This window comes from Sus scrofa, chromosome 2, assembly GCF_000003025.6.
Source record: "Sus scrofa isolate TJ Tabasco breed Duroc chromosome 2, Sscrofa11.1, whole genome shotgun sequence".
Classification (NCBI taxonomy): Eukaryota; Metazoa; Chordata; class Mammalia; order Artiodactyla; family Suidae; genus Sus; species Sus scrofa.
The window spans coordinates 131,012,316-131,038,575 of NC_010444.4; the positions used below are offsets into that span (position 1 = coordinate 131,012,316).

General features: G+C 43.1%; 2 protein-coding genes across 17 annotated transcripts in view; one reads left to right on the forward strand and one right to left on the reverse strand.

The window, feature by feature from the left end:
• Positions 1–4,226, reverse strand: part of LOC100516424 — a 77,414-nt gene extending 73,188 nt beyond the window's left edge. For 12 of the 15 annotated variants that reach the window (XM_021084715.1, XM_021084711.1, XM_021084713.1 and 9 more), the window contains exon 1: positions 3,081–4,226. In XM_021084715.1, coding sequence (XP_020940374.1) covers positions 3,391–4,224 — 834 coding nt within the window. In that variant the 5' untranslated portion in view covers positions 4,225–4,226 and the 3' untranslated portion in view covers positions 3,081–3,390. The remainder of the gene's footprint in view (positions 1–3,080) is intronic. The other 3 variants (XR_002341889.1, XR_002341888.1, XR_002341887.1) reach the window with 1 other exon arrangement.
• The window catches only part of SLC12A2 (solute carrier family 12 member 2), a 92,878-nt gene continuing 70,732 nt past the window's right edge, over positions 4,115–26,260 (forward strand). Inside the window, exon 1 of one of the 2 annotated variants that reach the window (XM_003123899.5) lies at positions 4,115–5,027. In XM_003123899.5, coding sequence (XP_003123947.1) covers positions 4,302–5,027 — 726 coding nt within the window. In that variant the 5' untranslated portion in view covers positions 4,115–4,301. The remainder of the gene's footprint in view (positions 5,028–26,260) is intronic. The other variant, XM_005661615.2, reaches the window with a different exon arrangement.

The following is a 26,260-nucleotide window of genomic DNA, read 5'->3' on the forward strand; positions in this document are numbered from 1 at the left end:
TGGATTCAAATCTTGGTTTTGGCTGAGCGACCTGAGATGAGTTTCTTTCTTCTCTTTTTACTGCTGCACCTGTGGCATAGGGAAGTTCCCAGGCTAGGGGTTGAAGCAAAGCTGCAACTGCCAGCCTACACCACAGCCACAACAGATCTGAGCCGCATCTTCGACCTATGCCACAGCTTGTGGCAACACCAGATCCTTAACCCTCTGAGCGAGGACATGGATTGAACCTGCATCCTCATGGACACTATGTCTGGTTCTTAACCCGCTAAGCCCACAACAGGAACTCCACCTCAGACAAGTTTCTTAAACTTTTTTCCTTACCCAGGAAATAGGTACAAAACTATGATTTTATCCATAGTGTTGTAAGAATTAAATAAGATTATGAATATACAGCTTAACAGTATACAGGACATAAATTCCCTATAAATGTTAGCTACTATTTTTTTTTTTTTTTGTCTTTTTAGGGTCACACCCGTGGCATACAGAGGTTCCCAGGCTAGGGGTCGAATCAGAGCTATAGCTGCCAGCCTACACCACAGCCACAGCCACCAAGAGATCCAAGCCACATTTGTCACCTACACCACAGTTCACAGCAATGCTGGGTCCCTAACCCGCTGAATAAGGCCAGGGATTGAACTTGTGTCCTCATGGATGCTAGTCCAGTTTGTTAACCACTGAGCCACAACGGGAACTCCAAATGTTAGTTACTATTATTGCTATTATCTGATGCCTAAATTACTGAAATTGTATCCTGTCTTTCCATACTTACTCTTGATGCTCACCAATCTTCTGCCCACAATATAACTAGAGACTTTTAATAAATGTGTATCTAATTATGTGCCCCCACCCCCATCTCCCTGGAAACCCATTAATGGTTTTACGGGGCTTTTAGAATAAATAGACTTATCTTTTGTCACTCTGTCCTCTAATCCCTCTGCTTTAATCAAACTGGCTTCAAACCCCCGAGACAGGCCGTGTTCACTCTAAGAGGGCTACTGCTCACAATACTTCTCTTTTCTGAAACCGCCCCCCAACCCCAGTTCTAGTTTAATTCTAATCACCCTTTGGACATCAGCTGACAAGTCATTTCCCTAAGTCTGGTCCCTTTATTTCACATTCTCATTGTACCATAGTCTTCTCTGTCCTAGAACTCTTGGTTTGCAATCACACATTTATGAGTGGCTGCTATTTATTGTTACTATACATTCATTTCCTCCAACAGACATATCAGACTGGGTTCCCAGTTTCCAGCCTGTTCCATTCATTATCTCCATCTCAGAAAATAGCTATACTATTCTTCCAGTTGCTCACAGCAAACTCCTTGGGTTCTCTTCAGTACTCCACATTCATCAGCAAATTCTACAGCCTCCCCAGAGTTTGACCACTTTGCTTCCATTTCCATACACACAGGGGTCAAAGCCACACCATCATTTCCGGGATGGTAGCAATACCTCTTAATACATCTTCTTGCTTCTTTATCACCACCGCTTACCCTCTTGTGTATTTACAAGGCAGCTAGACTGATCCTTTGAATATCATCACATCATTTTATTTCTCTACTCAGACCCTCCAATAACTGACCATCTGCTAGAGACTGAATTGTGTCTCCCCCAAATCCTTACGTTGAAGTGCTAATCCATGTGACTGCCTTTACGGAGGTGATGAAGATTAAATGAGGTCACAAGGATGGAGCCCTGATCAGACAGAACTGGTACCCAAGAGAAGAGACATCAGAGTTCTCTTTCTACCATATGAGGACAAAGTGAGAAGGCAGCCCAAGCTGATACACCATCCCACTCAGTAAAAGCCAAAGACCTTCCAAGAGCCAAAGAGGAGCTACATATTCTAGTCTGTCATGTCCCCAACCCCCAAACTCTTGGACCTAATGGCCTTTGATTCTCTCCATCCTTGCAGCATCAGTCACACTGGCTTACATGTAATTCCATGAACATTTCAGGCACACTCTCCCCTTTGAACCTTGGCGTTTCCTCTGCTTAGAACACTCTTTCCCCAAAATACTTCCAAAACACTTTCATCACTCATTTCCACACTCCAATGCCATCTTCTCACGGGGGCTCTCCTGTGAACAATTTTACTACCTCCATTGTACACACACATCCCATGCCCCTTTCTCAAGCCTGCTACATATTTTACCTATTTATCTTGTTTACTGCCTCTCTCTCACTAGACTATGAGCTCCAGGAGAGAAAGGATTGTCTGTTTTTGCCTATCACTGTATCCCCCTAACACAGAGCACCTCCTAGCAGGGGCTCTGCATTTGTTTAGATCCACGAATGTTGAGTTCCCACAGCAGTGAAATTAGCTCAGCTCTGGAGCTGAAAGGTACCATACTGATCAGCTACTAAGGCAGCAATCCTGTAGTAGAAGCTATAGCACTTCAAGGACCACCTGATTGCACTGGCCCCGTCTAGGTTTTCTCTGCTGCTAAAGTTCATGAGGGGCTTTTAAAACAGTAGCCACATGACCCAAAAGCGGTTCCTTTCTCTTCTCATATTTACAACAGAAATAATAAACTGAGATGAAAAGTTGTGAATGTCAAATAAAATCTTTAGAATAATTTTTTGAAGACTGACTGGTTGCAGCTCTTTTTTTTTTTTTTTTTTTTTTTGAGGGGGGTAGTTTGGTAATTCCAAACAACTCTGCAAACTTGTGTCTACTTGATCATGCTTCCAGGATTCAGCAAAGGAAGTTATTATCCCCCAAAATAAAATTTAAAACTACATAAATATCAATACAAAAATAAAAGACAAATGGATGGAAAAAGCCCTTCATGGTTATATGACTTTATGCAGGGCTGTGGGTTGCATTTAGGTTAAAAATATATTCTACTGCTAAAAAAGTTCAATAATTATATTCCCCTACATTTTACAAGTAGGCCTGCACAGGAAAAGAGTACCTTTATGTTTTACTTGAAATAGCCCAATTCTTCATACCCCAAGCACGTCAAAACTTCCTAGTTAGTAGTCCACGGTTAGTTATTGCTTTCAGTGTATTCATTTATATGCTGTTTCCTATTTTGGGGGGGGAAATGCTACAAGTTAAAAAGGCTCCTTTCTCACCTTCGAACATCACAGCTTTTAAAATGATGGTGTAATCGGAAATGCAGACACACCCACTGCATCTCCACTGGAATTCGTATCTGGTTATGCAAATCTAACGCTGCCAGGCGGGTAAACGCCTCAAAGGCAGCCCAGAGGAAATCCTGCCTCCCTCTAGGCTCAGGCCTGGAGTGGGTGAGGGGATTCGCGGCGGTCCAGAGCTCCTAGCAAGGCCAGGCCTTGCTGGAGGGTGCACCTTGCCCCCAACTCCGGAAGCACCTGCGGGCCCAAGAAGAAAGCCCCAGACATCACCCGCAGGAGAGCAGGGCGGTTAGCGGCACCGGCATCGCCTCGGGTACCACGCGCCGCAGGGGAAGCGGCCGGGTAGTCCTGCAGCATCTCGCGAGATCTCGCCGGCTGGGTCCAATACTGAGAGCTCAGAAACGTAAAAAAAAAAAAAAAAAAAAAAAAAACCAAAAAAAGGAGCAGGCGATACTCTCCGGGGCCACCACCGCGGTGGCAGCTGTCGCTGGAACATCAGCAATAAGCGTGTGCCGAGGCAGGGGCAGCGCTCCCCTTCGCCGGCCCGGCCGGGCACCGTCCGCAGCCCGAGTTGCCGTGGCCTGGGCTGCCGGCCCACTGACGCGCGGTCCCAGGGGCGGGGAGAGAGGGAGGCGGCCGGGGGGCCCGTTCCTCTCCGCCGCAGAGCGGGGCGGGGGAGGGAGGTGGAGGGGTTGGAGGAGGACGACGGAAGAGGAGGAAGCGACGCGGAGATCTTCCCGGAGACGACAACGAGGCGGCGCCCGACCGCTCCCGGACTGTGCTGCTCGTGCTGCCCGAGGCCCGGCGTGGACTGGCCGGACGCGATTCCTGCGTTGGATCGCGCTGGAGCCTGGCACCGAGAGAGTCTCCGCTGCGCGCCACTGCGGGATCGCGGGTGGGCGGGCTGAGAGGCGGAGGAGCCGCGGGCCCCGCCTCCCGCGTGCAGCAGCCGGAGCCGCCACCACCGCGGCCCCGCCGAGGCTTTAAACAGCGGGGACCGCCCCGCGGCTGCTGCACTCGCGCGCAGACTCGCCTGTCGGAGGCGTTCGTGCCGGCCCGGGCTAGCGGCCGCGAGCGCGACTGGGAGAGCGACTCCCTTACCTGGCGTTGCGGCCGCAACCATCGCCGGCCAGGGGTGCGGAGGGCGTGCAGTCCGCGAGGTCCGCCAGGCTCTCTCGGTCCGCCGGGGGTCGGGCGGAGATGGAGCCGGGGCCCAAGGCGCCCTCCCCCGGCGCCCCGAGGCTGGCGGCGGGTGGGGAGACGCCTCCAGCCGCCGCGCTGGCTGCCGCCGGGGTGGACCTGCCCGGCACGGCGGTGCCCTCAGTGCCTGAGGATGCTGCGGCTGCGAGCCGGGGTGGCGGCGGGGTGCGCGGGGAGGGTGCCGCGGCGGCCGGGGACGGACTGGGCAGACCCTTGGGGCCCACCCCGAGCCAGAGCCGCTTCCAGGTGGATCTGGTTTCGGAGAATGCCGGGCGGGCGGCGGCGGCTGCTAGCGCTGGCGCGGGCGGCAAGGAGACCCCGGCAGACGGGAAAGCCAACGGCGAAAGCGGTCTAGCCAAAGGCAGCGAGGAAGCCAAGGGCCGTTTCCGTGTGAACTTCGTGGACCCGGCTGCCTCTTCGTCGGCGGATGAGAGCATGTCGGATGCGGCGGGGATCGGCGGCGAAGGGCCCAACGTGAGCTTCCAGAACGGCGGGGACACAGTGCTGAGCGAGGGGAGCAGCCTGCACTCGGGCGGCGGTGGCGGCAGTGGGCACCACCAGCACTACTACTATGACACCCACACCAACACCTACTACCTGCGCACCTTCGGCCACAACACTATGGACGCCGTGCCCAGGATCGACCACTACCGGCACACAGCGGCGCAGCTGGGTGAGAAGCTGCTCCGGCCCAGCCTGGCAGAGCTTCATGATGAGCTGGAAAAGGTGAGCTCCCCTGGCCCTCTCTCTGCAGCCCTGCCTGCTTCCCCCAGCCACTAGCCCTCGCTGACCGTGGGTTATAGTCGCGCACCCGCGGGTGAAGCGGTGGGAATGGACGTGCATGACTCGCTGGCATCTCTGGATTCAGCTGTCAAGGGTGGAATTGCAGAAGAATGTAACTTAATCTCTTAAAAGTTTGCAGCGGGTTGGGCTAGTTACGTGATACCGGAGAGACTGCATTTAACAACCTTTCCCATCCAGTTATATATCTTGCGTACGGTTTTTTTTCCCTCCTCACCCACGCTTAAACAATTACCATTCTTCTGAATGACAGTTGTGCTTTAAAGCCCCAGAAGGGAATGTGCAGGAGGTTTAGGTGAGGACTTCTCTCTGGAGAGCGTGGAGATCATCCACCTACCGTCGGTGTCCTTTTTAAAAGGTTGTACTATATGGCTTATGTACACCCATTAGGGTTCCCAAGAGTGGGGATATAAGTGTTTGAAGGGAAAAATCTTACCAGGGTGTGTTTGTGGTCTATGAATTATTAAGTCTCAATTCCTGCAATCTTGACTATGCAAAGATCATAGAAATCTTAGGTCTTGGGGCAAGCTGTTTCTGATTACGGCCTAAATTCACTTTTTTATAACCTAAACCTTTTGGAAGAGGGTTAAGTGGCGGGGGGGGGGGGGGAGCAGAGTCTAAAAGAGAGAGAGAGAGATAAATAGAATTATTTTTTTTTCTGTGGAGGATTTCCAGAAAGACCTTCTGGGGTCTTTTATAAGTAGTTATACCTGGTGAACAGAAAGCCATCCCTATAAACTCTATTGATTTCTGTATGGCCCAGTTTCTTCAGGGAACAAAATCGTTATTTTGAGATAACATTGATGCTTTTGAGATGTGATTAATGTTTAACTTTATTTTTATGAGTTGGGATTACTTGAAGTCTGCCTTTACAAGTGTATAATGGCTACACTGATGGAAGTGTGTGTGCTAAGAATTAGTACCACATAGGTTGACATGATTGTGGTGTTAAAAAGTTTAAAAACAGAAAGTATGTTATTTATTTCGTATATGCTTATTTGATCTCCAGTAGTCATTTCACACAAGACTGTACTTGTCCCAGTGTTTGATAATGTAGCATTCATATGGTTGAAATAATTACTGAGGTCCCAACCCTTACAGCTTATTGATTGTTTAAAAGCCTGACATCATTTAGCTTTGAATAATACTACTCCTTTTATTCTGATGTGGTATTTTGTCATTTCAGAAGAAAAACTATTTTTAAAACATTTATTCATATTTCTGTAGTTTCATCCATTATTTTTCCTTTTAAAACTCAAAATCCTTATAAGATCTAATAGATTAGAAAGCTCTTAGATTATATACTCTTTCTTAGAGCATTTTTATTATTGAAAATATTATATAGATATTTTCAGATTTATACCACTAAAGCCCTGTAGTTTGGTAGTAAAACAGTCTCTGTTTACCTATAAGTCTTAAAGACTTTTTTCATTGGAGAATTCTATATACCTGGATGGGGTGCACTTCCTAGGAAAGTTTTTGTTATTTTAAATTATCTCAATACTAAAGTTCTCCAGAACTTCAGGTTTTTTCTTGTTTGGTGTTTTTGGTTAGTTCATTGTCTAAAAAAGAACACTTGTATTGTTTAGGTATATAGTTGATGAAGTCACCCAGCCTCTCAGCCTCAGCTTACCTTATTACCTCTTTACCTTTCAGGGTTATTTCGAAGATTGGGGGAAAAGGCCCCTGCTTAGTGCAAACTAATGGCTTTGTAGTTATTATTTCAATCTTACATTGGCCCTTCAAAAGTACATAAATTTAGGATTTTAGTTTTAGATTCTTCAATTTCTACATTATTAGATGAATATAGTATCTAAAATGTTCTGTTCAACGCTTCATTTATGCAGCAGGTAGTATAATGAATTCTTTGTCGTTTTCTTACCTTCTACTATTCAGGCATCGAAAAAGGTTTATTAGGGTAAGTGAGCATAGAACCTCATCTTGAAGGTAATTCTGTTTAGAATTTAGCAGATGGCTTAAGAGACATGTCATGTTAGGGAGTACAAATCTGGCTACAGATAAACCGCTGTCGAAGGAGGGCAGGAGAGGGCTGATAGTATAGGTTTGTTAGATTCCCGAAACTTGTTCTTCACTTTGTCTAGATTGACTCTTACTCCTTAAAACTTTTTCTGTGCTTGTGGTCCTAGTGAAATCCTAATTTTAGATTTCTATAACATTTAATCTTAGTTCTGGATTGGCTGTCATGATGTCTCCTTCGGTCACTAAGTGCTTTCGTATCTACCATGGATCTAACCCTGTGCTAGGAACTATGGAAGAACAAAAGAAGTAAAAGAAAAGCACTCCAGAAACTTATTAGGGGAAAGGATTATATTGTCTTTTTCTTTTCATTTATTTATTTAGTTAGGGTTTTTTTGGAGTGGGGGGGGGCGGTGCCTTCGGCTTGCAGAAATTACCAGGCCAGGGATAGAACACAAGCCACAGCAGTGACAATGCCAGATCCTTAATCGCTAGGCCACCAGGGAACTCCCTTGATTGTCTTTTTCTACTTGGATTCCTTTGTCCAGCAAGGTGACCTTTTTTGGGGAGGGGGGCACGCCCACACTTTGACTTTTTAAAGTATTTTGCCTGAACTCCCACTGAAGGGGAATAGTTAAGTAACTGTGGTGCATTTTGCTATATTATGCAACCATTCTAGGCCCAGGACTCATGACTTCTGCATTTATCAAATACTCATTAGGGAGAAGAGTTCTCAGGTGTGTTGGCCAAATGACTGTGGCACTTTGGGATGAGGCAGTGATTAGCAAAACACTAACTCTGTCTAGGCATACATCAACCAAATGGTTGCACAAATAACATAGGTACAAACTTTTTTTTTCCCCCCTCAGTGCTAGGAGAGAAAAGTGTAGAATGCTAGGAAGTATATAATAGGACCTAATTTTAATTGAGTGTGGGGAGGCCTTTTTCACAAAGTGTGACACTGAAGCCGAAACCTGAAGGCAAAGTTAACGATAGGGCAGAACAACATTCCAGGTCAAAGGGACCAAATCTGAGAAGATCTGTGGGCGAGTGGTGTATCCAAAGAACTATATGGATACTGGTATAGATTTTATTATGAAGGTAGCAGGAAGGGATGAGTTGTGTATGAGGTAGCAACATGATCTGTTTTGCCTTACCATCTTTTGAGTGCCAGATAGAGAAGGGATTGTCAGCGGCAAGCATTGAAGCAGGGCTGCTCAAATTTTTACCGTGGCCCACAGCAGACACTAAGGGTTGGTGGCAGGATGCGTTGGATGTCCGTGGACTGGATGTGGGAGTGAAAGAGAAGCTGATCCCTAGGTTTTTGGACTCATGTAGCTGAATAGAGGGTAATTTTGCCAAAGATGGGAAAGACTGGAGAAGGAATAGATTTGAGGAGGAAAGAAGGAATTATTTTTGAGTAGCCTGCAAGACATCTTAGTCCAAGAGTCATTTTGAGGGAGGAGGGACAGATATATTTTATGTGTATATAAATTTATGTCTGTATACAGGTATACTTATGTACGTGTGCATATAGATATATATTTATAGCCTAAAGTCATGCACGTAATTACTTGAGGAGAGTGGATAGGTGGGAGAACAGAAACAGGATACAGCATTGGGCCTGGGGAATGTCTACAGGTCTATTGAAAACTGAGGAGACACTAGCAGAGGAAATTAAGAAGGAGCTGTTCCGCTGGTGCGAAATAGCCAGAAGAGGAGTATCAGGGACGCTAGGAGGCAGAAGTTCTTCAAGCCTGCCGCCCCAACTTGATTTTTTAAGTGCTTCAAAGAATAAAAGCCATGTAGCGATTCCTGTCCCTGCAAGAAGAAACTGAAAAGTGGAAGGTAAACAAAGAAGTAAGGAATTGAGGGAGAGCTTCAGCATGTGTGACGGAAAACGTAATTATCAAATGGAGAAAAATATGTGGTGGAGAATCCATTATCGTTTCTACTGGATTTGAAGCATTATTAAATTAGTTTTTAAAGGTTGTGGGAGTACCTGTCGTGGCTCAGTGGTTAATGAACCCAGCTAGTATCTGTGAGGCTCTGGGTTCAATCACTGGCCTTGCTCAGTGGGTTAAGGATCCAGCGTTGCCACAAGCTGTGGTGTAGGTTAAAAGTGCGGCTTGGGAGTTTCCCTCGTGGCTCAGTGGTTAAGGAATCTGACTAGGAATCATGAGGTTGGGGGATCGATCCCTGGCCTCACTCAGTGGGATACAGCGTGGCAGTGACCTGTGATGTAGGTTGCAGACGTGGTTCAGATCCCCCGTGGCTGTGGCTGTGGTGTAGGCTTGTGGCCGTAGTTCCCATTCAACCCCTAGCCCGGGAACCTCCATATGCCGCGCTCTAGAAAAAGACTCTAGAAAAAGACAAAAGAACCAACGTGCTTGGATCTGGCGTTGCTGTGGCTGTGGTGTAGGCTGGCAGCTGCAGCTCCCATTCGCCCCCTATCTTGGAAACCTCCATATGCTTCGGGTGCGGCCCTAAAAAGACAAAAAAAAAAGAAAAGATTGCAATACCTTTGCACACTTGTCCTTAGGCCAAGGCTTGGGAGGCTTTTGCTAGTGGTGTGTTTAGTTTTTGTACATGGCCTGTCTATTTTCTCCTCTCTCAGTAATAAAAAGGGAAAGGCTAAGGAAGCAGCTATATATTTATCAAGCGTTTTTTATGTTTCCTTTAGCTTGTTGGTGTTTTCATTTAATTCCTAAGAAATAAGCCTTAAGCACATGTTACTCATGATAAAATGGGCTCACAGAACCTGAAGAAGTCACATGCCACCACTCTCACAGAAAGTGGTACAGCGGGAATTCATGCTCAGGTTTTTCTGAGGAATGCCAGGGCATAGTAGCTCGTCTTGTCTCTTCTTCCTCCTTCTCCCCTGGGCCTGCTCTGAGGTGGCCGGGACGTTGAGGGGGACATGCTGGGGGTTGCCATCAGCTCTTTTCGACCTTGACCGCCTGAGAGTCGAAAGGTTCTGTAACTGAGAGAAAAGAGGAGGAATTCTGGTGATGCTGTAATTACGGATTAACATGCCTGTCTCTCTCACCAGCATCTCATTCATCTCTGTGCAGAGCAGAGATTCTTAAAGATTTGTTTATGGCGTCTGTCAGGGTGAACAGTTTTTCCCACTTAACAAGGACTTGAAGTACAACACTAAACAACTGTAGCTGCTGCTCTGAGTGGGCTGTGTTGACTCTTGGACCAGAAATTTCACACAGCACGAATCACATCAGTTCAGAGCTTGAGTCCTTGGAGATAACTGGAGGAAGAGGAGTGGGTCACATCCCTGGGGATAAGCAGCAGAGGAGGTCCAGGAAGGAGTCAAGGAGGGATCTTGATCAGAAATATCCGTGTGTGGCACAAACTTGGACTGTTTGACAATTTTGCCAAGGGCCCCATGCTCTCAATGTAGGTCACAGGAGCTGAAGTCTGATTTACCTGTAAGACTGTGTACATTCTCCAAGTATATGCTAAGCGACTTGTAGAAAGATAAGGAAAGATAAACTTGAGGATTTAAAAGATGGCAAAAAACCGGAGTTCCTGTCGTGGCGCAGTGGTTAACGAATCCGACTAGGAACCATGAGGTTGTGGGTTCGGTCCCTGCCCTTGCTCAGTGGGTTAATGATCCGGCGTTGCCGTGAGCTGTGGTGTAGGTCACATACGCGGCTCGGATCCTGCGTTGCTGTGGCTCTGGTGTAGGCTGGCAGCCACAGCTCCGATTCAACCCCTAGCCTGGGAACCTCCATATGCCGCGGGAGCGGCCCAAAGAAATAGCAAAAAGACAAAAAAAAAAAAATAAAAGATGGCAAAAAACCCCCTGTACCCTGCTATTGTAATCAGTATCTCCCAGGTGTGTTTTGTGTTCCCTCTTGTATTCCCAGTCCTGTCAGACCAGAGTTTAAAGGACCAGAAGAGTGCTTCCTGGTTTTTATGTGTTGAGGGTCACTCTCACGGCATATGGAGGTTCCTAGGCTAGGGGTCCAATCTGAACTAGAGCTGCTGGGCTACACCACAGCCACAGCCACAGCAACTCGGGATCCAAGCTGCATCTACGACCTACACCACAGCTCACGGCAACACCAGATCCTTAACCCATTGAACGAGGCCAGGGATCGAACCCGCAACCTCATGGTTCCTAGTCGGATTCATTGACCACAGAGCCATGACAGGAAGTCCTGTTTTTACTAATTTTTAATGACATGTTTCATAGGTGTTTGTAAAGTATATAGTAGTGAAGAAATTGGTTCCATGCTGAAGTGAAATGTGTATGAATTTAGTTGTATTCAGCAAATCTTAATTGATCACCAGCAATAGCCCTGTCCTGAGTGCTGGAAATACCACAGCAGAGCTGTGGACTTTCATTCTAATGGTAGAAGGCAGTAGACAAATAAGTCAGATGTAGCTGCTGTGAAGAAAATTTCAGGTGGCTAGATGGTGATAGCTGGGGTGGACGCTTTTAGGGGAGTTAGCGAAGCCCTCGCTGACGTGTGAGCAGACACTAGACAGGAGTGAAAGATCCACCCTCATAAACACCTGGAGGAGAACCCTCTAGGCAGACCTTGAGATGGGAGTGTGCTGGCGTGTGCTTGGCATGATAGAGAAGCAAGAGGCCAGCAAGATGGGCCATGCACGAGGGTGACAGGAGAGGGGTTAGAAAAGGAGTTGTGAGGAGCAAGCAGTGTAGAGCCTGGTAGATCCGGACAGAGACTTAGGATTTTACCCTGAGCGAGGTGGGGAGTCCTGGAGAGTGTTGAGCTTGGAGTTCACATGATCTGATTTACATTTTATTTATTTATTTATTTATTGTTTGTTTGTTTGTTTATTTATTTATTTTTGTCTTTTTGCCATTTCTTGGGCTGCTCCCGAGGCATATGGAGGTTCCCAGGCTGGGGGTCTAATCGGAGCTGTAGCCACCGGCCTACGCCAGAGTCACAGCAATGCAGGATCCGAGCCACGTCTGTAACCTACACCACAGTTCACGGCAACGCCGGATCCTTAACCCACTGAGCAAGGCCAGAGATCGAACACGCAACCTTGTGGTTCCTAGTCGGATTCCTTAATCACTGTGCCACGACGGGAACTCCCTGATTTACATTTTTAAAACACCCCTCTGCTATGTGGAGAGCAGGCTGTAAGGTGGTAAGAGTGGAAGCCAGGAAAGCAGTTGGAAGCCTGTTGCAGTGTTTCAGGTAAGAGGATGATGAAAGTGACAGTGTCTGATACAGTGACAGGTGTTTAGATGCTGGGTACGTTTAAAAGGTAGAGTTGCTGAGATGTGGTGACGGTTTGGTGAGACTGTTAAGAATGGAGTTGTTATTTATGGAGTTGTTGCTGGGAGACTGAGAACAGCCCGTTTGGGAGGTGGACTCAGGAGTTGGTTTTCGTTTTGTAAATTAGTTCTATAATGGGGCAGAGACTTAGAAAATTGCAGCAACGGGTTTGTGAAATAATAGACCCTAAGAAAAACAGATTTTGATTTGTAGCATAAAAACCATGAGAACCAGTAGTGTTTCAAATAGAGTATAAAGGGAGGGGGAACTAGTGGTTGCCTCCCACAAGTGAGGGCGTGAGGAAGGGACCAGGAGAACTACTTAAAATACTGAAGTTCAGAACATTGCAGTGGTCTTCCAGTGTAATGTGAAAGCTGTCATTTTCCACTGGCTATTATTCTTCCATTTTTCACTAGGACTCGTAATGGTGCTTTCTTAAAGCTATTTTGAATAACTGGCAGCCCATGGAGGACTTGGGGATTTCTATTCGAAGAAGGGGAAGGTCTGAAAAGCACGCGTGGCTTAGTGGCATCTTGTCTTTCTGCAAAAGCTGATTGTGGCTGGTGTATTCGTAATACCCTTGGGCTTAGACATTTCTCTGCTTTAAATTTTCACTGTGCTGTTCCTGAACATTGAGAAATGCGCTGTTCATCCAGTAACCTCTAGATGGTTGTTTGGTGGGTTCGCGTGAATTAGTTCCTTCAGTGATGTAGTTAACAGAGTTCATTTTTTGAGTCATTTTGGGGCTTTGATGAGGGTAGGTGGCCTGGTAGGGCAAACTTGATTCCCCCAGAAGAGGAAGACTTCTAGGACCTGTGAGGATCCTGACAGCCTGTGCTGTAGTATGGCTTCTAACCCCATCATTTCACCAAAACGGTTTTCATTAAAAGTCACCAGTGTCCTCCATCCTTGTCACCAATTCCAGGAAACCTTTTTTCCCAGCGGTGGTCAACCTTCCAGCAGTATTTGATCTTCTTTTGAAATCTTATTGATTGACTTTCTTGGCTTCTTTAAGGCCACTCTCTCTCTTTTCCTTCTCCCTCTCTGGTCCTTTCAGCCCATTGTCTGCAGTCTCCTTTGTCTCTAAACTGGCCATCCTCTAGGCTTGATTCTGGCTTTTCTTCTTCTGTCATCTTCACTCTCTGTATACACCTGTCTGTATCACCTATAGGCTAATCATTCCCCAAATTTTGTCTCCTACCAACACCCCTTTTCTGAGTTCCGGGCATCCAGAGCCACTGGACATCGTTGCTTCATATCTCAGGACACCCCAAACTCACAAACTTAGGATTGTCTTCCTCCCTCTTCAAAAACAAAACCAGCCAGGCCCTCTTCCAGCGTGTCCTGTGTCTCTGAAAGGTACCACCATTCGTCATATTGCGCAAGTGAGAAAATGGAATCATTCTTCCTACTTTTCCTCATCCCTTTACATCCGGTTCTGAGGTCTCTGTATCACCTTTATTTCCTCAACATTATTTTCTCCCTCCCTACTCCCATCCTAGGCGACACTGCGGCATGTCCCACATCAGCAGCCTTGTGATTGGTTTTCCCTTAATCACCGTGCCTTCCTATCCTATGACTCTTGTGCCCAGTGATCTTTTTAGAACAAAACTGATCATGCTCTCCTGGGCTTAAAACTGGCCCTGCATTGTTCAGCTCTAGCCTACCTTTTTGTCAGTGTGTTTCGGTTACCTAACGGCACAGTCTTTCCTTTGGCCATAGAGCCTTTTTATATAACACTATCCATGAACTCTTCCTCCCTTCTGCCCCATACCACACTGGTGACTTTTCAGTCTTAAGATTTATTTCCTCAGAGAGGAAGCCTTTATTCACCAGTCTAGGACAGACCCCTTTCCCTTAGCCCCCTTGTTTCAGTCAGATTTTTAACATGGATATTTGCGTCAACTCGAGTTGACTAAAAGCTCTGTGGACCCTCAGTCAATACATGTTAAATAAATAATAGAACTATTCTTGATAAATTATTATAATACAGGAGGATCTTAAAGCTGTTTTATGTACCTTATAGTGTTATCTAGATTCTCTAAAGGACATTTGACAGGCAAATTGCCCCAATTTTGCACATTTAGAGTTTAAGACAGAAAAAAGCTTAAGTAACCTATCCAAAATCATAGGACTTATAACTGACAGAGCCAAGCAAAAACATTTTGCCTCCCAGTTAATACAATGTCCTAGAGTTGAATACTGTGTAAGTTCTCACTATTTTGGTGGGGTTTTTTTTTTTTTTTGTTTTTTTTTTGTGTTTTTTTTTTTTTGTTCCCCTTTTTAAAATACTCATGACAGGAGTTCCTGTCGTGGCTCAGTGGTTAATGAATCCGACTAGTATACATGAGGACTCGGGTTCAATCTCTGGCCTTGCTCAGTGGGTTAAGGATCCGGTGTTGCCGTGAGCTGTGGTGTAGGTCCAGACCCGGCTCGGATCTGGCTTTGTTGTTGCTGTGGCTGTGGTATAGGCTGGCGTCTATACCTCTGGCCTGGGACCCTCCATATGCCGTGGGTACAGCCCTAAAAAGATAAAAGACCAAATAAAATAAAATACCCATGGCAGTTTTTTGTTTGTTTAGTTCATTAAAGATAAAGGAGGAAATATTAGGACTCCACAGTTTCATTGTTGATATATCTTTTCCCAATAGAAAAATTAAAAAAGAAAAAATTAAAGTATAGCATTCCTATAGTGGCTCAACAGTAACTAACCTGGCTAGTATCCATGCGGACACGGGTTCGATCCCTGGCCTTGCTCAGTGGGTTAAGGATCTGATGTTGCCATGGGCTTTGGTGTAGGTTCTAGACGCCACTTGGATCCTGCTTTGCTATGGCTGTGGCGTAGGGTGGCAGCTACAGCTCCCATTGGACTCCTAACTTGGGAACTTCCATATGCTTTGGGTGAAGCCCTGAAAAAAAATAAATAAGAGTAAGAAAGTTTGTAAAAAACGGAAACTTAGTAAGTATTTTTTTCCTATTTCTTCTGCCTTTGCCTATGTGATTCTCCCAAAAGTGTGATGTAAATTTTTAAATGTTTCTAGGGTTGTGTTTTTCAGTTGTAACTACTAGTCACATGTGGCTGTTAAATAAGTTTAAAATTTATTTAGTTGAGCTACATTTTAAGTGCTCAGCACCCACATGTGTCTAGTGGCTACCATGCTGGGCAGTGAAGATAGAGAACCTTTCCATCACAGAGGAATCTGTTAGCCAGTGCTGTCAGGGGAAGTGATATTTAAAGGAACCTTTTTCCTACCTTCATTCCTCATTGCTTGCATTTCTTCCTTCCTTTTCTTCCATGTTAAATAGTCACCACTAGTTTAAAATTAATTTTTTTTATTATTTATTTATTTATTTTATCACATCTGTAGTTGTATAATGATCATAACAATCTGATTTCATAGGATTTCCATCCCACAGCCCAAGCACATCCCCACCCCCAAAACTGTCTCCTCCAGAGACTGTAAGTTTTTCAATGTCTGTGAGTCAGCATCTGTTCTGCAAAGAAGTTCAGTCTGTCCTTTTTTCAGATTCCACATGTCAGTGAAAGCATTTGATGTTGGTGTCTCATTGTATGGCTGACTTCACTTAGCATGATAGTTTCTAGGTCCATCCATGTTGCAAAAAATGCTGGTATTTCATTCTTTTTGATGGCTGAGTAATATTCCATTGTGTATATGTACCACATCTTCTTGATCCACTCCTCTGTTGATGGACATTTGTTTCCATGTCTTGGCTATTGAAATGAGTGCTGCAATGAACATCAGAGTACCTGTGTCTTTGCGAGTCGTGGTTTTCTCTGGATAGATGCCTAGGAGTGGGATTGCTGGATCAGATGGTAGTTCTATGTTTAGTTTTCTGAGGAATCTCCATACTGCTTTCCACAGTGGTTGCACCAATTTATAATCCCACCAACAGTTTACTAGAAGAATAATTAAACAGTCAGATTTTTTCTCATTTTGCATGGGATTCTTCCTTAAATAGAGGTGTCTAGGACATAGTAGGTAGGCCTTCAATTAAATTTTTTTTCCATCAGTAGAGTCTTATCTCTTAGAATGGAGATCTGAGTCTGGGTCTTCAATTAGAAAGGCTGTGAAGAATTTCTTTCTTTCCTTTTTTATTTTATTTATTTATTTTGGCTGTGTCTGCAGCATGTGAAAGTTCCTGGACGAGGGACTGAACCCACATCACAGCAGTGACCAGAGCTGCTGCAGTGACAATGCCAGATCCTTAGCCTGCTGTGCCACAAGGGAACTCCAACAATTTCTTGATACTGTATAAAGTGTTAAGTTTCCAAAGCACTCAACTCACATGTCTGCATTTGGTTTTCCAGTCTGTCTTTGGAGCAGGTAGTTTGTCAGAAGGTCTTAAGAGTACCAAGTGTATTTTGCAATGTTGTGGTTTGCCTAAGCACTTAACTAATACTTGGTAAGGGTGTATATGTTTGAAACTAACTCTCTGTCTCCCTTTCCTTTTTTTCTGCACCAGTGATTCTCAAATTTCTAAAAGAATCATCTAGAGAAAAACTGCACACACCTCTCTCCCAAAGACCATATATAGCATTTTTGAAAAGCTCTCCTGGTGATTCCCAGAGAACCAGGTTTGAGAACCAGTGTCCTAGACCACAGTAGTTCATAGTTGTGGGTTTGTTTGTTTCTTTTCTTTCTTTCTTTTTTTTGGGGGGGGTCTTTTTAGGGCACACTTATGGCATATGGCAATTCCCAGGTTAGGGGTCAAATTGCAGCTGCAGCTGCAGCTGCCGCCCTATTCCATAGCCACAGCAACTCAGAATCCTTAACCCACTGAGTGGGGCAGGGATCAAACCCATGTCCTCTTGGATACTAGTTGGGTTCATTACTGCTAAGCCACAATGGGAGCTCCTGTTTGTTTCTTTTTATATGCTGATTGTCACTTCTGAAACATCCTAATATAAGAAACTGCTATCAAAGAGCTGGCTTTAACCTTTAGATAACTGTACACTGAATTACATTAAGTTAACAACTATTCATCGACTGCCGTATTTCAGGAACAGTCTGTAGTCTGGTCACAGCAACTTTTTTTTTTTTTTTTTTTTGTCTTTTTAGGGCTGCACCCGCGCACATGGAGGCTCCCAGGCTAGGAGTCGAATCAGCTGTAGCTGCTGGCCTACGGCCACAGCCATGGCAACATGAGATGTGAGCCTCATCTGTGACTTATACCACAGCTCATGGCAGTGCCGGAGCCTTAACCCACTGAGTGGGGCCAGGGATCAAACCTGCATCCTCATGGATCCTAGCTGGGTTCTTTAATCACTAAGCCATGAAGGGAACTCCCGTTTCTGTTCTCTTGTTTCTCTACTTCTTGTTTCTCTACTTTCTTGTTTCTCTACTTTTCTTTTCCTGCCATCTTTTGTGCTAATCGTATATTTTTTTAAATATCCATTTTAATTCTCTTTACTTGTTATGTCTCTTTGCATTTTTATTTCAGTGGTTGCTCCATTTACAAGAATACTGAATTTCCTCAGCTAAAATATAGGGACCTTAAAACAGATGACCTTTTCTTTTATTAGTGCTCTGGTCATCATGTAAGTTATAAACCCAATAATACTGTAGTAGAAGAGTAAGAAAATATGTAACATTTCCATTTTTATTTTGCATTTCTTGTAGATCCGTGTTACCATCTGGTAGTGTTTCTTTGAGTACTTCTTGTACGGAAGGTCATTTGGCAACAAAATTCTTTGAGTTTTTGTTATCTGAAGATACCTTTGCTTCACTTTGGAAGGATAGTTTTGCTGGATGTTGATTTCTTGGTTGACAAGGTTTTCTTTCAGTGCTTTGAGTATGTACTTGCAATGTCTTCTGACCACTAGTGTTTCCGATAAGACAGCCGTTAATCATATTACTGCTCATCTGTATATGATGCATTGTATTTCTCCAGTGGTTTTCAAGATTTTTTTATTTACCTTTGGCTTTTATAAATTTGACTGTTCTTAGGGGTGTGTCTCTTTGTGTGCACCCTTTTTGGGTTTAAGCTTTATTGTATCTATAATTTAATGCATTTCACTGCTTCTTCCCTCTGCCATTTCCATTCTGCTGTTGAATCCATCTAATGAAACTTTTATTTCAATTACTGTGATTTTTCAGGTCAAGAATTTCTAGGTTTGGTTTCTTTTTCCCCCTTTTTCAGCTGTGCTTATGGCATATGAAGTTCCCAAGTGAGGGGTTGAATCCGAGCCTCAACTGCTACCTATGCCATGGTTGTGGCAACACTGAGTCTTTAACCCACTGCACCACAGTGGGAACTCCAAGAATTTCTAGTTTTTCAATTGTGGCTTCCATTTCTCTGCTGAGATCCCTCTCTGTTACTCACTGATACTTATTTACTTTTAACTTTTGAACATACTTATTCTAGCTGTTTGCAATCCTTGTCTCTGAAAACTAACATCTGGACCCACTTGGAGTTAATTTCTAATAATTGTGTTTTTTTTTTTTTTTTTTTTTTTTGGTCTTTTTTGCTATTTCTTGGGCCACTCCCGCGGCATATGGAGGTTCCCAGGCTAGGGGTTGAATCGGAGCTGTAGCCACCGGCTTACGCCAGAGCCACAGCAACGCGGGATCCGAGCCGCGTCTGCAACCTACACCACAGCTCACAGCAACGCCGCATCGTTAACCCACTGAGCAAGGCCAGGGACCGAACCCGCAACCTCATGGTTCCTAGTCGGATTCGTTAACCACTGTGCCACGACGGGAACTCCTGTTTTTTTTTTTCTTAATTATATATTATACTCTCCTATCTAATAATATTTTAGGCTAAAGACTGAGCATAGGGATCATACATTATGGTAACTGTGGATAGTTGTTGTTTTTAAAAATATTCTGCTAAGTGTTATTTTTTGTTCTAACTGGTACTTGTCTAGATTCAGGCTGCACACTGGGTGTTCTCTCCCCACTGCAGTAGCTGATACCTCTGAGTTCTGTGCTTTTCAGCTGCTACTTTGTAAGCCTCTCTTGTTGGGTGTGTGTGGGTGGGTGTTGGGGATCCACCCATATACCTATGTAATGTGGTCACCTGAGATTTAGGGCTTACCCTTGATACCATTCTATTTTTTTCTAGAGATTCCCACCTAGTTTCCACTTCCTCTTCTGGCTCTTGAGCTCTGTTCTCTGATAGTTCAAACTAGGAAGGCTTCACTTTAAGCTTTAAGTTCTCAGTTTAAAAAGACAGCAAACTGAGTGCAGTTCCATCTGTCAAAAGCATTTCCTTTCTGATTTTGCTTTTTTCTTTTGGTCTTAGTTTTCTTCCATACATAGGTAGTTTAGGTGTGAAGGATTTAAATCTTGGCCTTTCCACTTAATAATTATGTAACCTTTAGAAAAAGGATTTGCCACCTCAGATCCTGTTTCCTTCTGTAGAAAATGGTAAAGATGTTAATTCTGATTGAGAAATAGCACATATTCATGTGAGAAATACATGAAATGCCAAGCGCTTGTCATGCACTAAATGAAGTTTTTGTTACCAAATAATTCATCGTGTATATTGCTATTCTAATACTTTATCCATTTATGTTGTCACTAAGTCATATATTTATACTCTTGACAACTTTTGGTTCTTATTTTAAAAATAACAGTTTAAAAAAACAGTTTGAAGTGTAGATGACACTGTTGTATTATTAAGTAATATTGGAAGGTATAAGCTTTCTGGTAACTTGAATTAAAATGTTTTAAGCTGTTTGTTGACATTAGCAAGTTGTGTGGGATTTGAAGTGATGCATTAAGTTATATTATTCTTAATGCATTTTGTTGTAACTCAGTCTTGAATGGTTAGTAAAGAACATGATAGGCTAGGTAGAGGACTGAATTCTTTGTCTGCAATCAGCAGTTCTGACTTGGTTCATTGTAAAGTCACATGGTCACACCATCCACTTTTATCTGTGGCACTTGAGTTTTGAGCTTTGCATTAATGCCACTGGATATTAATAGACCATTGTTAACCAGAGCAGATTGGATTCCTGTAAAACAATACTTTGTTTTGAGAGAGTAGTCTGTATGGGCAGCATTACACTGAATACACCAATCACCGACAGCACGGATAGGAAATGTTGGTAGCTTTGGGATGATATAATTGGCTAGTGCTTGATGGAAAAAATGGTTAGAATAAACCCTGCCACTTTGGCATCTAGATTTGCATATGTATGCATCCATTTTTAGTTACTGAATTGGCTACATTTTATAATATTAATTTAACATTTTAGTTTACTTTAGTATTAAAGAAATGCTATTAAACTGTATGATAAAATTTTATGTATAAGATATCTTTATGAATACTTTCATTCAGAAGCTTGTTTAGGATTTAAATAGCATTTTGGGGTGAATATTAACTTTTTTGAAGTGTAATTTTTGTTTTTTTAAATCAATAATAAGCTGCTTTTAAACAAAGCAATGAGTTCTTTGATATTAACTGTGCCCTGAAGTAAAGATTCCCCATGCCTCTGGCTGTCATTAACAGTGACTTAATTTGCTTCAGTAAACCTGGGCCCAGAAATTTTGCTTCTATTCTTCTACTGTGCAGTCTAACAGTAACCCTCGCTAGTCTTGCTGTAAAGTGCTTATCAGTTGCCACTAAAGCAAACAGCAAAGAGAGGAAGCTCGCATTTGTTGAGTACGTTTTTAGTGTGAGAGGAGTTGCATAATATTTCACATAGTGAGATAACTGGTCCTCCATACCAGGGTCTTCACTCTGTAGCCTGTTGACTTGCTGACGGGGTTGGTTATAAATCCTTTACCGCCATTCAGAACTGAGATGTGGTATTTGTATGTATAGGTCACTATATTTGTTTATTTTTTTCAGAAGTAACCTTAAACTCTGCCAGTATCAAACTATAAGAAGTGATGTAGTAGAATATAGATTAAAAATTAATGGTTTGCAGTATTTATTCAACATCCACTTATTTAAATTCACCTTGTGGGCAGTTGCAATAATAGATCATTTCTTTATTGTGTATAATAATAGCCAAAATTTATCAAGCACTTAACTAGTTCATGTCAGTGTTCCAAGCACTTCATACACTTACTTTCCTTTTTTTTTGGTCTTTTTTAGGGCTCTACCTGAGGCATATGGAAGTTCTCAGGCTAGGAGTTGAATTGGAGCTACAGCTGCAGGGCTATGCCACAGTCAGAGCAACGGGGGATCTGGGCCACGTATGCAACCTACACCTCATGGCAATGATGGATCCTTAACTCACGGATTGAGGCCAGGGATCAAACCTGAGTCCTCATGTATACTGGCTGGGTTCGTTTCTTCTGAGCCACAATGGGAACTCCTACGTTTTCTTATTTGATCTTTTAAAAGTCTTTTTAAAGTTATGGGTTATAGCAGAGGAAAAAACATAAAGCCTAAATGTATAACTTAATCAGTTATCACTACCCAGATCAAGGAATACAACATAGCTGGTGCCCCAGAAACCCTCTGTGTAAATCCTCTGCACCAAAAGTAGCTACTGTCCTGACTTCTTTCTTTGGGTCTTGGTCTTGGTCTTTTTCTTAAAATGGCTTTTGTCACCTTTGTGTCCTCCTGAAGACTCCTAGTCTAGTGTTGCCTGCTTTAAAACTTTATATGGAGTCATACAGTATGTTTATCTGTCATCTTTTGCTATCATGTTTGTGTATTTATAATATATTTGTTTGTATTGCTAATTATCTTCAATTGTATGGAATGCTACAATTTATTCTGCAGTTTTGGATATTTGGAATTGTTTCTCATTCTTGGCAATTTTTAACAATGCTGATATGAGCATTTTTATATGTGTCCTACTTCATTTAAGTATTGTTTATCTATAAGGCTCTATCTAGGAATAGAATCTCTGGATTAAAAGGCATACATATTTTGAACTTGAGATGTTAATGCCCAAACTTTCTTCCCAAAGTTGTGTACCAGTTTATGAGGTGTATTACGTTCTATGTAATCATATTATTTTCTCACTTTCTTCTCAAACAGTATGGGATAGGTATTGTCTCCATTTTATAGATGTGGAAATTGAGGGCCAGAAAACAACTTGCCAGAGTTTACAGCTGGTGAATCGCAGAGCTAGATTTTTTTTTTTTTGTCTTTTGTCTTTTTAGGACCTCACCCACAGCATATAGAGGTTCCCAGGCTAGGGGTCAAACTGGAGCTGTAGCCGCTGGCCTACACCACAACCACAGCAACACTGGATCCCAGCCGTGTCTGGGACCTACACTACAGCTCACGGCAACACTGGATCCTTACTTAACCCACTGAGCGAGGCCAGGGATCAGACCTGCGTCCTCATGGATGCTGGTCAGATTCGTTCGTTTCTGCTGAGCCACGACGGGAACTCCCCAGAGCTAGATTTTGAACTTGAATCTGACCGAGGAGCAGACCCTTAAGATTTTACTTGTTACTATTTCAGGACATTATTTGGAAGAAAGAGCTTGCCCGTGTAATCTCAATCTTCATTCACCATGTCTTGAATAAAAATGAAGGAGGGGTCTGTGCCCTTGTGGACCTTCCATTTTAATACATGTTGAAGGAATGGAGGTGGGTGCATGGATTACAAAACTGAGTATATGAAAAAATAATTTTTGAGTGTTATATCTGTTCTGAAGAAAATAAAAGGGGCACTGATGAGAGGAAACTCTAGGTCAAGTAGTCTGGGAAGGAGGCTAAGACCTAAGGGAAGAGAAGGAGCCAGCCATCCTTAAAGTGCATTAAAGGCAGAGGGAATATCAAGAAAATTCCCCAGGAGAAAGTACTTTAAAAACCAATATTTCAGCGATAAAGCTGTATCATAGCAAATTAAATATTTTAGTTAGCTCTCTTTCAGTAGTTTTCTAATTTAAAGGATGGGATTTTGAGGGCCTATAAGAAACTTCAAGGAAAATAGAAAAAGGAAAGTGGTCTATGATAGGAAAAAGAGACTACACTTCTAAAAAGACTCATATGTACCTTTTCTTTAATCATTTCAAATCTTACGATGTGTGGTTGGAAAACGTTGATGACACATCTCAAGAATTCTGTGTGGATCATTCTATTTTTCAAGGCTTCCTGAAAGGGCATGGATATGCAGATAGACCCAGGGGTTAGGAGTTGCAGTGGTAAAGCGTCTAAGGGAAGAAGGAACCTAGCCACCTGGAGCGGTTGATTAAGAGGAGTTGCCAGCTTGCTTGGGCAGTTAAAGCAGGTTTTTAATTGGAAAAAGAAATCCTAGGTAACGCAGAAGCTGAATAAGTGGCCTGTTATGCCTTCCCACTCTACCACCATAGCCTCTAAATAAGCTTCCAAAGTGAAATAACTGGCATAACTTTATCTAGGACACAATTTCATATTTAAACGTGTTAGCTGCCTTCCCAGGTGGATTGTCTGTACACTAAAAATTCCTTCTCCTCCATACGTCGTCTGGTGCAGCTGTCTGTAACACTCCTGTAGGGCCCAGAGTTTCATGCACACTGTAGACCCTAGGGGAATTCCTACAAAGCACAAAGAGATTTTTTTAAAAAATCCCCTCTGGTGTCATACAGCACATAACCTGCTGTTGTTTTTATGAAGACTGTCAGAAACCCTTAGCATCTGTAGAATTGAAAGCCGAGGAAGGAAGGAAGAATGAAGCAAGGCAGCGTGAAAATGGCTGGGGAATTGGGACATTTGAGCAGGACATTTTCTTAAGTTGGGCCGTTTGTCTGTTGTCCCTTGCCCAAATAGATACTTAAAATAATTCACTGCGGCTCACTGTAGTGTGTGGAATTCTGCCATTTAGAAGATTCTCTGCATTGCCACACTAATAGCCCTATGGTTTTGGGTAAGTTAACCTGATAAAAGACTGTTTCCACCTTTGTTACACGGGGATTATAATACCCACCTCTCAAAGATGTGCCAGTTCAGAGAAATAGGATATGAAAACATTTAGAGAAATGTCTCACATATAGTAGGCTTTCAGTAAATGTTTGTCATTACTAAAGGAAGCCAGACATGAGTAATGGTAGCCAAACCTAGATTATGTACAACTGTAGTTTGTAAGAAACTCATTTCTTAATGGTAGAAAAACTACTATTTTGATGTATCTTGTAATATTACTTAGCACAAAAAATCCAGTGAATATCATGATAAACTTGAATTGGCTTGGATTCTATGCCAGTGTTCACTTTACCCCAAATATGCAATACCAAATTACTGCCTAAACTACAAGTCAGTTCTGTATAGGGAGCTATACTCAACCTTTTGTAATAACCTTTAAGGGAAAAGAATATGAAAAAAAATATATATATATGTGTGTGTATATAGACTGGAATTACTTTGCTGCACACCTGGAACTAACACAGCATGATAAAACAACTATACTTCAATTAAAAACAAGTCATGGGAAGAGTTCCTCCTCTGGTGCAAGGGATCAGTGGCGTCTCTGGAGCACTGGGACACAGGTAGGACCCCTGGCCTGGCGCAGTGGGTTAAGAATCTGGCTTTGCTGCAACTGGGTCCCAGATCTGATCCCTGGCCTGGGAACTCCACATGCCATGAGGTGGCCAAAAAAGAAAAAAAAAAAAAAGTCATGGGAAAAAATTTTATCCTTTTCCCCTGTTAAATTTTCCAAGTGTGAGTGAGTCTAGTTATAGGAAACAGTAAGAGAATTGCTCAGAAACAGATGGAAATCAAGTGTATTTAACGGCTCAGGCATCTTGTTACACTGCTAAATAGGCCTTTTTTCGTCTTGTTTTTCCTTTAGTGTTAATTTGGAAGAATTTGGAACTTCTGGAAGGCATTATTGTTTCAGTTGTATTTATGTGTGGTGACCTTTAATGTTGGACTTGTGACCTTTTTGGTAGTTGTAGTTGCCAGAATTTTCTAGCATTCAGATGATGTGTTCTGCCGGAATAATTTGAAATTGGATAATTTAAATGAAGGTCAACATTTTTGTATATTTAAAATTTTCCCTGTTACCTACAATAGCTACTACTCTGTACATAGCATCTTCTAATTAAGTAGTCATTAAATGCATTAAAACTTTTATAGCTGTATATTCCCCCCACCCAATTCTTACCCTGTTCATATTGGGGTTTTTTTCTATCACTTAGGATTATTTGGTAAGGTTGATTTACTGTGTAAAAAGTAGTATCAGTTGTGATTGGGATCCAAATTTTATTTCATACCTCACAATGCTGGGATGCAGTGTAATTCCCTAGTCTTTGTTTGGCAGGATGAAAGATTGGCAGCAAGAAAATGATTAGGCGGTGCATATAACTGTCTTACTTTGTCCTACCTTTCTTCCTTTTCAGCTTTCTTCCTCTTCAATAAATAATCTTAGCTTTGGTTTTTACGTAAACAAATACCTTATCTTACACAATCCCCACTCTAACTGTGTAAGTTAGTGTATCAGTTTTATAACCACTTTCTAGTTGCAGAGGTGATGCTAATAGAAAATTTCATTCCTCCTGAACCTTTACACTGAACCATAGGTTCACAGTGGGTCTCTAAAACATGATCAAGATTCAGTGCTGTATATATATCTGTGATGCCGTGTGGGGCCAAGAGGAAGACCCCTCGCTCTAGGAGGAGTTATAGGATGCCAGCTGGCTTTGGTCCTCTGTGTGCTGTGGTGGGTTTGAGCTTCCTGACAGGTGCCACAGGGCAGCGTTGACTGCGCACTGAGAGCATGTGCAGCCCCAGGGAGACTGCTGCCTTTGTTCTTTTAGGGTCAACTCAGTGTGTAATCTTGTTCTTATTGAAAAGTGGCCAGGCATTGAAAAGCCAGGCCACCTAAGAATAAGTTTCCTACTAATCCCTTTGAAATGTTTAACCGTGAGTCACACTCTCATCTTTCTAACATGGCACTGAAACTTAAATTGCAGTTAAATAATTACAATCAAGTTGTATCAGCAGGCCTGAGAGTCAGGCGCTAGAAGCCTCAACTGCTTTCTGTGCCGC